Raw genomic sequence first — 11,401 nt, 5'->3', positions numbered from 1 at the left:
GGTCAGTATGTGGCGCTGTAATCCTGCCACAGAAATACACTGAAAACAGAGAAGAAGAGTTGTGGCTGAAAGGGGTACAGCAACGGTCGTAAGTGAGACAAAATCTCACAACTAAATAACAATAAATAAATGTGCTACTTACCAGATTAACGCTTACACCTACCCCAACCCTAAACCTAACTTTACAATAATGCAAATACAGTAATTAAATGACGCAATGCCCAGTGCCCTGAAATTAATGCACTGCTCAGAGTAACTGTACAGCATGTGTGTAAGACTGCAATAACATTATAAAGTCATTATTCTATCAAAAATAAATCTCTGTTTCTAATATTATTTTGAAATACATTTTTAGGGCCCGAGCACCAATGGTGTGAGGACCCTATTGGAATTGCTCAGCCTATTATTCTTCTTCTCCCAAATAAATCACATTTTTGAGGGCCTAAACATGCTCGAAATCTCATGAAACTTTGCACACGCGTCAAAAGTGGTGAAAATGTACATCCAATATGGGTTTCAGAATTAGGCGTGGCAAAATGGCCCGATAGCGCCACCTACAAAAAATCAATTAAGCGCCGTTCGAGCTACGTTTCACGTACGAGTATGAAATTCGGTAGACACATGTAAAAGCCCAATACCTACAAAAAAGACCTTGGGGGGCAAAACCTGAAAACCCAACAGGAAGTGTGATATATTGAATTTTCTCTGCAAAATTTTTGCCATTTCCAGACCTTGTACATTAACGATCTACTCCTAGAGATTTAATCAGATCAACATCATATTTGCACAGTCTAATCTAAAGGCCTTGGTGATGTTAAATTGCGAAGATCTTGAGTTTTCCCCGAAGGGCGTGTCAGTGGCGGCCTCACAAAATTCGATGGTTCGCCATAAAACAGGAAGTTGTTGTAACTCGGGCATACAATGTCCGATCTGCCCCAAACTTCAGATGTTTGATAAGAGTCCTGGCCTGAAGACATGGCAAAATGGCTCGATAGCGCCACCTACAACATTTCAACAAAGTGCCCCTCCCGCTACGTTTCACGTACAGGTATGAAATTCGGTACACACATGTAACAGCCCAATACCTACAAGAAACCTCCTGGTATTGAAACAGACATTCACTTTTGTCCACTTGCCCTCAGCTTCTTATTCTTTAACATCAGCAGTTTATGCAACTGGCCACAGACCTACGTTTTCTCCAATTTTCCCCCAAAATGTCTCTAGGAAAAATGTGATACAAAGAGCAAGAAGAGTTAACAGGACTAAGACTTAAGTTAATGATGGGACACTAAAATGGACAAATATCATAGACCCCATTTGGAAATGTTTATTTCACAAACCTAATACACCATATTAGCTCTTCAAACCAGTTAAATTTAAAGTTAAAATGGGATGCATTTCCTTGACAGCATGGATACTAGTCAAATTGCCTTCCACGTTCTGTTTTTAATGGTGCAACAACAAGCACAGACAGTTAAACAAAGTAGCTTATCCAAATCTACAGAAGCGACATGGTTAAGACCAGTTAATGTCACACTCTGGAAACAGTTTATAAAGACCCCTTTCATGAGTGAAGGTTAAAAAGGACAAGTTTAAACCATTTTAGACCCATTTACACCTGTATTTAGCATAGTCCACTTGTGATTGGACTGATAAACGCTTTAGTACCAGTTGTGTAAACAGGCCCTCAGACAGCAACTCAGGTGTGATACACCAGTTAAGGGACTAAACCAGCTTTTATTAAAGCTTCAGTCTACTTTTTAATAAACAAGAAAAAAGGCTGGTCACAATTTGGGATTAAAAAGGACAATGCAGGTTGAGACTGATTTCATTGCAGATGCAATGCTGTACTTGCATGACTTCGGGGGGGCTTTCTTACCAAAAAACAGAGGGACTTGGCATGCGTGAATATCAATACAAGCAGTTATGTTAGTCCAGCCATAAAGCCACAAGTAGAGACCAAAACAGATTTGATACCATTAAGAACAGGGACCCAGGTTAGCAACTGGAACTTGGCAAATAGGTCAGGTTTGGGCAGAAACTTGGCTTGTTTAGTTCAAGTCAAGCATAACCTTGAAGCAAAAAAGGGAACTCTGGTTTAGTAGTGTAGCCCAATAAATCAAACTGAGAACAGTCATGAAAGATCAATACCAAAGAGACAGTTGAGTTAAGAAGTTTATTAAAACTACTAAAGTCACATGACCAGGTTAACTTCTCCACTAGACACCACAGTTTGCCCACTAGAGATGGTCTTGACGTTAGCATCTCTTCCTGGAAAAGAAATGGTAGAATTGTGAGGCATTTAAAAAAAACAAATTCTCAAGGTTCCTGAAGTCAGTTTACAACAAGCACTCACTTTTCCTAGTGCAGCTTTGCTCACAGGAGCCAGAAGAGGGATGGCACACTGCTGTACTACAGTGGATGAAGATCTAACAGAGGGGGAAAGGGTTAAGCCACAGAAAGAAAAACACCTAATATTAAGGATTCAGGAAAAGCTGCAGAGCATACGGTTTCCTGTAGAGGAGCCAGTGATGCTGGGTCCACAAATGTGAACATCTTCACAACAAAGCGCTTGTAGTGGGTTGGGAACTGAAGACCAGAAGATCCAGCCACTGGAACCAATGTGGTCAGGTAACGGTCATCCTGGTAAGGGCATCTGAAAGGCAAAGAGGCAGTCAGAAATGCCTTACAGCGCACTAGATGGATAAAGACTGGCCTTACTCACCCATCAACCAGAAGGTCCCACTGGGGTAGACTGAGGGGACTGGGGGTTGATGTCGCCCAGCAATGTCCCAGCATTAGGACAATGTTGGGGTCGGTCCTCTCCAAAATGCGCACCTCAACATACACAGGCTCCCGCAGGACTTTTGTGACCGGATAATCAGCGTCACCGTAGTAGGACGTGTATGCCTCATCCCCTGAGAAAGAAAATCAGCGTTTAACCAGAAACTGCCGCAACCTGGAGTTTTAGAAAATACTCATGCATACTTGGACAGACACTTACCTTCAGCACAGCCTTTGGTGACACACTGACCATTTGCCAGTCTAAGCTCAACCCTGAGGGGTCCAGGAGCCGCTACTGGTGGAGGTGCAGGAACAGTGTTGACCTCCACAACCAGAGCTTCCACAGAAGTAGCAGAGTACCTACACTGGAAGAGAAGCCTAGACAACAAATAGTGAGCTTGTAGCCTTGTCAAGGATTAATATTTTTTTCTAAAAAAAATACCTACTCAAAATGGCTGTCCCTTGTGATGGAACCAAGTGGTCCGACACCCACTTCATACGAGGAGGTCATTCGGTTTTCATACACCACATATCCACCGTCCTCCTGCAAATAGTAACTGTTGGCATCCAGTCCATTCCAAGCCATGCAGAACAGAACCACAAGCAGCTACTCACCATCATGCTTGTGCCACATGCAGTGACAGGGAACTGGTATATAGCAAAGGAAGGTGTGGATCCCACAGGACTGCAAGATGGGTCATTTCCACCCAGGAGATGGACTGAATCCAGGCTCAAGCGAGGTAGTGTAACATCTCTAGCCACCACTACCACAAACTGACCATCTCTTATACACTGGACAGTCACTGGCACAAGAGCAGGTTATTACTGAGGAGTGGTTTAACGTGAACACCTTTACATTGACTCACTCTTACCTGCCCTCCCATAGTAACACTGCTGTCCGTTAAAGCAGCAGTTGATAGCTTCACACTCAGCACCACTGATACCAGGTGGGCCACATTGGATCTGCTCATAATCAGCTACAGCACATTTGTCAAGGGGCTCTGCCTGCGCCACTGGCTGCTTAGACTGAAACTGCTGAGGAAACTGTTGACTAGCTTGTTGTTGAACCTGCTGAGGAAACTGTTGACTAGCTTGTTGTTGAACCTGCTGGGGAAACTGTTGACTAGCTTGTTGTTGAACCTTCTGAGGAAACTGTTGACTAGCTTGCTGTTGAACCTTCTGAGGAAACTGTTGACTAGCTTGCTGTTGAACCTTCAGAGGAAACTGTTGACTAGCTAGCTGTTGAACCTTCTGAGGAAACCGTTGACTAGCTAGCTGTTGAACCTTCAGAGGAAACTGTTGACTAGCTTGCTGTTGAACCTTCTGAGGAAACTGTTGACTAGCTAGCTGTTGAACCTTCTGAGGAAACTGGTGACTAGCTTGTTTTTGAACCCGCTGATCAGTTTGCTTTAACATCGGAGCTTGAGGATACTGGGGCAGATTACTCCACTGTGGAACAGCATGACAAAAAGCACAAAACCACACACAAAGTGCCAGCAATTGAACAGCACAACAACTTCCTGCCATCGTTCAACAGCTAGTCACACTGTTGAGATGATGCCCTTTGGTCTTTTTGTATTCTACAGATTTTGTCTAATTAACGATAATCCCTCCCTCTTCATTAACAGTCATGATTCTCCAGACTTGCCCAAATGGGAGCTTATGCTACCAGAAAATTCTCATTGGTTCTCAAAATTATACGCATGTGATGTATCTTGACTCCAATTAGTCAGATGTGTCATATTGAAGACAAATAAAAAGGTTCATGCTCAGGTTTGCTACTAGAGCTTGCCCAAAGTACTTTGGCTAGATGTTTGGTGCATTCCGCTTCGCTTGTAGACATGCTGAAATATTAACTAGCATTACTACTTTTACAGTATCTTTATATGGCAGAAATAGTAAGAGTAGTCTGTAGTTCCAAATTTAGCAACACACTCACAAACCTCCCTAAGCACTTCCCCACGGGGCAATCCCTGTCGCCAGTTTGAAGTGTTCCATAAGTGGACAAGGAAGGTTTATGTGGACAGACCCTCGACTCCTTGATTATGACAGAGGGGACGAGTCTACTCATATATACTTAGCAGTGTTGGGAAATAACTTAACCCTAACCCTACATGTTAGGCGTGGCAAAATGGCTCGATAGCGCCACCTGCAAAACTTCAATTAAGCGTCATTCGCACTACGTTTCACATACAAGTATGAAATTCGGTACACACATGTCCAATACCTAAAAAAAGTCCCTGGAAGCAAAATCTGAAAACCCAACAGGAAATTAGATATTTGGAATTTTCTCTGCAAAATGTTTGCAGTTTTTGCCATTTCCAGACGTGGTACTTTGACAAACTCCTCCTAGAGATTTTATCAGATCAACATCATATTTGGTCAGTCTAATCTTGTTAGATGTTAAATTGTGGCTGGACAAAGTCTGATGTTTCACCATGAAACAGGAAGCTGTTGTAAGTCAGGCATACAATGTCCGATCTCCCCCAAACTTCACTTGTTTGATAAGAGTCCTGACCTAAACACATCTACATGCCAATATTCAGTTAGTCATAGCGCCACCTTCTGGCAGAAGGAAGTGTGGCACATTGAAGTGAGTTTGCCATATTTCTCCTATATTTACCCGCTTAAATGCATGTCGCCCACTATTCGCCGTTTTCCTGAGGCCACCAGGTGGCGGTGCATGTGCGAGGGCCCTTTCATCGCTGCTTGCAGCTTTAATTATTATTGTGATTTAAATTATTGCCCCTGATTCAGTAAAGAACTCTTGTAATAAAGTTGCAGTTGTTGGGACAAAATTTAAGTATCAACGCCACTTAAAAAGGTGCACTCTAATCCTGTTTACATGAAATAAGCCGCTCGCACAGGTTTCATCTTACAGACCTGTTGCTATGACAGCAAGTTCAGGATGAGCTTCGAAGAACCAAACAATCAAAGATCATGCCAAATCACCAACAATCAAATCCAGCTAACGGAGTTGCGATGTAGGAAGAACGGACCCCAGGTTTGATCTTACGGACCTGTTGCTATGACAGTAAGTCCAGTATAATCTGTGGCACACCGCGCCAGAGCAATTTCAGTTAAAAAGTACAGTATACACATTTTTATTTTACATTGAAAATGCCCAATCATTATATTAGATAAGACCCTATTCTTTATCTGAGATCATGCAGAGCCTCTGAAACTGTATTATTTGGACCTTTACCTGTTGGTTGCCACAGAAGTCCGTTATATGGAGAAAAATCCTGGAATGTTCTCTCAAAAATACCTTCATTTTTTTTTGACTGAAGAAAGGCATGAACATCTAGGATGAGAAGGGGTAAGTTCTAATTTTGAAGTGAACTAAGCCTTTAACACAGGGGAGATACAGATTTGACTTCCTTTTGGAGCTCGTCTCTAGCAGCCAGTCGATGAATTGCAGTTTAAGTCACTTCAGTGTTGGCTTCAAGAGAGACTGCAGGATGTTGCCTCTTAGCGTGACCCCCCAAAAGTATCTACCAAGCACCAGAAAGGATGTGATGCCATTGAAATGCCCTTTAGTGTTGTAACAGGCTTAGCCCTACAAAATATCAGTCCCCACACAGGCCAGTAGTAAAAGGCATTTTGTGGTGCATATTTGTACAGTCAAATCATGTAGATACGTTTAGTATTGTGCCAGTAAGGACCATACACAAATCTATTAAGATCACTTTTATTAAATCACGTGGCATTTCCAGTTATTTTTGGCCATGGTCCTTAACATTGATGGGGCCGACAGACGCCTTTTCCCATTGTAGATCTGATGAACAAATGATTAGTGAGAACTAAAGCCAGGAATGACAATAACAGTTATCAGAGTTAATCCATACCCGTAAGCAGCCGATCACTTCCACTTCTGACGCTACAAGTGGTGTCACAGCAGCCACACACCTGGTCAGAGTCATCTGCGGACACCCAACTGACAAGAAACACCCTCAGTTAATTTGACGACAACTAATTTACCTGTACACCCATCTAGCAGACAACATACCCATTAGCAGAGAATGAACAAGCTTTTTGCTCAGAACTTGAGGTTGTTGCAGCCGCCTTCAAAATGCATGTGATGTAGACCTGCAAAGACAATTGTTTGTTCACCATGGTAGCATATCATACAAAGAGTTGCACAACTAAAACACACGTACCAGTCCACTGTCTGCTTGCTGGAACCTGAACGCCTCTAGTTGAAACCGTAGCTTATCACCTTGAGTCCGAGGCATAAAGTGAGACGTGGAGCCTGTGAGCTTGGCATCAACCAGACACCTGTAAACAGAACCCAGTTAGAAACCCTGCAACCCTTCTGGAAGCTGGTATACATGAGGTAGCACCTCTTACCCATTATTCTCAATAAAGGAGTATCTGGGGACAGAAGCAACATCAGGGACTGCAGTAGCCACGCAGCTGTCCACAAACACACGGACGGGAACATGGCTGTACAAACGCACTGATGCTTCAAGATTGATCATGTCACCCAGGAAGTACTGGTTAGAAGGTCGCTCAAATATCCAGTCATCTGCAAAGAAAGAGTCTTAGCACAGGGTCACAAGCATGCCACAAATCAGTTTGGGATACACCAACCAGTCATGAGCTTGAGGGAGAAGACAAAGACTTCCTCTGCAACCTTAGTTGAGGCATATGGGATCCAAGTGGGCATTAAGGCATCGCTGCTCACATTATGTGTTCTGTAGGAGTTAAACAAGCGGTCATCTCATGCCCATAAATGGTGGGATCAGATCCAGCGAAGATCTTATCCAGATCCTACCTTGGATAATGACACTCGATACCAATCACCGCAATACTGCTCCTTACAATAGGAACACCATATGAAACCTCTTGTGGGGTGTAGATAATGTTGAAGGTATAGACAAGCTCATCCTCAGTCACCTAAAAAGAAAGTTAATTGAAAACGATCATGGATGTTTTTGAACTGTCCCTGTGAGTAACGGCAAAATAAAACCCCACCATTGATGTGCTGCTACATCCATGCAGTTCAGACTCAAAGATGAGCACTTGAGCAGAAGGATCCTCTCCAGTTGCAGTGCAGCCTCCCAGTGTAAAAGCAGAGGACAACAGTGGGTGCCCAGTCCCAAAGAAGTCCTTCATCACTTCCACATATACCGAGCTCTCTCCACACTGAGCAGCTACACTGTTGGCAGGGACAGGATGCGGCAACTCAAAAGGAACGTCGGGTTGCTGTGGTTCCTCTGGTAGACTTGGAAAGCTCCACGTCAGTTTTGCCACTGGACCCTGCAACAGCTCTTTTGATTGAACACCCATAAGATCTTGAGAAGGCTTTCCAAAGTCAGGAAACGTTTGTGGTGCAAATCCAGGTTTACTGGGAACCACAGACATCCTGGAATCAGCCTGTTGAGAAGCTTGAGCCAATGTCCTAGGCCTAAACTCACTTGGACTGCGATTATGTGCTGCTCTTGCTCTCCATTGTGCATCAGAAAATCCAAGAGCAAGAATAAACACCAATCCAAATCCAACCTGCCAAAACCCCATTATTGCCAAGCTTGTTTCAACAACACTTTCGGGTGCTACCATCCAAATTTATACAGATGTAAATCAGCATGGCTCCACCTTTCTCATGACAGGCATCATTTTTCTCTGCACCTGCCAATTTACTCAATCAATATATCACAGGTGTAAGTCATTGATTGTTTATCACTCAGGATCAAATGAAGTATCAAATAAGGGCAGGTTATTAGTAGCTAAACCAAATGATTTCTTATTTTCAAGAATTCTCTGAAACACAAACAACCAAGTCTTTTTTGCGTCTTCCTTTTTTATTAATTCAGAAACATGGCCACAGACAGAATTGTACACTAGAGTATCCAAAATAATAAAGTTGAGAATGTTTATAGTCAGGTTTAGAGTGTAAGAAAACGTTCTTCCCTCACATTGACAGCAATCTTAACAAGCCGGAACTGAAATGGAGCAATTTTGAATAAAAGGATAAAATGAAGTACCAAATAAGGGCAGGTTATTAGTAGCTAAACCAAAATGATTTCTTGTTTTAAATATCAAAATGACAGATCTGGGGTCCATTCTTCGTACCTCTCTTAATACATCTGAGATGATTTGACAGATCCCAGATCTTCTAATCATGATAACTGATCTCTGGCTAATTTGGTTCTTCAAACGAATTTGCGGATTGGATTCAAATATCTGGATTAAGTTATCTAAGGCTCCGTCCACACGAAGCCAGAGCTTTCCCTATCCGATCTTTTTTTCCCCCCTCGTTTCAAGAAATATCTGTGTACACACGAGAGCATTGAAAAGACTCAAAACGATGTAGTATACATGCCAGGTCAGTATGTGGCGCTGTAATCCTGCCACAGAAATACACTGAAAACAGAGAAGAAGAGTTGTGGCTGAAAGGGGTACAGCAACGGTCGTAAGTGAGACAAAATCTCACAACTAAATAACAATAAATAAATGTGCTACTTACCAGATTAACGCTTACACCTACCCCAACCCTAAACCTAACTTTACAATAATGCAAATACAGTAATTAAATGACGCAATGCCCAGTGCCCTGAAATTAATGCACTGCTCAGAGTAACTGTACAGCATGTGTGTAAGACTGCAATAACATTATAAAGTCATTATTCTATCAAAAATAAATCTCTGTTTCTAATATTATTTTGAAATACATTTTTAGGGCCCGAGCACCAATGGTGTGAGGACCCTATTGGAATTGCTCAGCCTATTATTCTTCTTCTCCCAAATAAATCACATTTTTGAGGGCCTAAACATGCTCGAAATCTCATGAAACTTTGCACACGCGTCAAAAGTGGTGAAAATGTACATCCAATATGGGTTTCAGAATTAGGCGTGGCAAAATGGCCCGATAGCGCCACCTACAAAAAATCAATTAAGCGCCGTTCGAGCTACGTTTCACGTACGAGTATGAAATTCGGTAGACACATGTAAAAGCCCAATACCTACAAAAAAGACCTTGGGGGGCAAAACCTGAAAACCCAACAGGAAGTGTGATATATTGAATTTTCTCTGCAAAATTTTTGCCATTTCCAGACCTTGTACATTAACGATCTACTCCTAGAGATTTAATCAGATCAACATCATATTTGCACAGTCTAATCTAAAGGCCTTGGTGATGTTAAATTGCGAAGATCTTGAGTTTTCCCTGAAGGGCGTGTCAGTGGCGGCCTCACAAAATTCGATGGTTCGCCATAAAACAGGAAGTTGTTGTAACTCGGGCATACAATGTCCGATCTGCCCCAAACTTCAGATGTTTGATAAGAGTCCTGGCCTGAAGACATGGCAAAATGGCTCGATAGCGCCACCTACAACATTTCAACAAAGTGCCCCTCCCGCTACGTTTCACGTACAGGTATGAAATTCGGTACACACATGTAACAGCCCAATACCTACAAGAAACCTCCTGGTATTGAAACAGACATTCACTTTTGTCCACTTGCCCTCAGCTTCTTATTCTTTAACATCAGCAGTTTATGCAACTGGCCACAGACCTACGTTTTCTCCAATTTTCCCCCAAAATGTCTCTAGGAAAAATGTGATACAAAGAGCAAGAAGAGTTAACAGGACTAAGACTTAAGTTAATGATGGGACACTAAAATGGACAAATATCATAGACCCCATTTGGAAATGTTTATTTCACAAACCTAATACACCGACATTTAGCTCTTCAAACCAGTTAAATTTAAAGTTAAAATGGGATGCATTTCCTTGACAGCATGGATACTAGTCAAATTGCCTTCCACGTTCTGTTTTTAATGGTGCAACAACAAGCACAGACAGTTAAACAAAGTAGCTTATCCAAATCTACAGAAGCGACATGGTTAAGACCAGTTAATGTCACACTCTGGAAACAGTTTATAAAGACCCCTTTCATGAGTGAAGGTTAAAAGTTAAAAAAAAAAAAAAAAAGGACAAGTTTAAACCATTTTAGACCCATTTACACCTGTATTTAGCATAGTCCACTTGTGATTGGACTGATAAACGCTTTAGTACCAGTTGTGTAAACAGGCCCTCAGACAGCAACTCAGGTGTGATACACCAGTTAAGGGACTAAACCAGCTTTTATTAAAGCTTCAGTCTACTTTTTAATAAACAAGAAAAAAGGCTGGTCACAATTTGGGATTAAAAAGGACAATGCAGGTTGAGACTGATTTCATTGCAGATGCAATGCTGTACTTGCATGACTTCGGGGGGGCTTTCTTACCAAAAAACAGAGGGACTTGGCATGCGTGAATATCAATACAAGCAGTTATGTTAGTCCAGCCATAAAGCCACAAGTAGAGACCAAAACAGATTTGATACCATTAAGAACAGGGACCCAGGTTAGCAACTGGAACTTGGCAAATAGGTCAGGTTTGGGCAGAAACTTGGCTTGTTTAGTTCAAGTCAAGCATAACCTTGAAGCAAAAAAGGGAACTCTGGTTTAGTAGTGTAGCCCAATAAATCAAACTGAGAACAGTCATGAAAGATCAATACCAAAGAGACAGTTGAGTTAAGAAGTTTATTAAAACTACTAAAGTCACATGACCAGGTTAACTTCTCCACTAGACACCACAGTTTGCCCACTAGAGATGGTCTTGACGTTAGCATCTCT

The 11,401-nt window shown here is 42.1% G+C and overlaps 2 protein-coding genes across 2 annotated transcripts; both read right to left on the bottom strand.

Annotated features, from left to right (window-relative positions):
* Positions 1–2,339: 2,339 nt before the first annotated feature.
* LOC307140064 (zona pellucida sperm-binding protein 4-like) lies at positions 2,340–6,707 on the bottom strand (the record flags this gene model as incomplete). The annotated part of the gene is made up of 8 exons (XM_079839307.1): positions 2,340–2,429; positions 2,509–2,656; positions 2,726–2,918; positions 3,005–3,162; positions 3,231–3,328; positions 3,400–3,587; positions 3,657–3,747; positions 6,633–6,707. 8 exons carry the CDS (start codon positions 6,705–6,707, stop codon positions 2,340–2,342), a joined length of 1,041 nt encoding a protein of 346 aa, XP_079695433.1.
* Positions 6,704–8,151, bottom strand: LOC307140063 (zona pellucida sperm-binding protein 3-like; the record flags this gene model as incomplete). Its single annotated transcript, XM_079839306.1, has 7 exons — positions 6,704–6,707; positions 6,794–6,873; positions 6,945–7,062; positions 7,135–7,312; positions 7,378–7,481; positions 7,562–7,683; positions 7,762–8,151. 7 exons carry the CDS (start codon positions 8,149–8,151, stop codon positions 6,704–6,706), a joined length of 996 nt encoding a protein of 331 aa, XP_079695432.1.
* Positions 8,152–11,401: the final 3,250 nt, after the last annotated feature.

Source organism: Gobio gobio, assembly GCF_949357685.1.
Source record: "Gobio gobio genome assembly, chromosome: 16".
Lineage (NCBI taxonomy): Eukaryota > Metazoa > Chordata > Actinopteri > Cypriniformes > Gobionidae > Gobio > Gobio gobio.
This window is presented reverse-complemented; position numbering and strand designations above follow the sequence as displayed.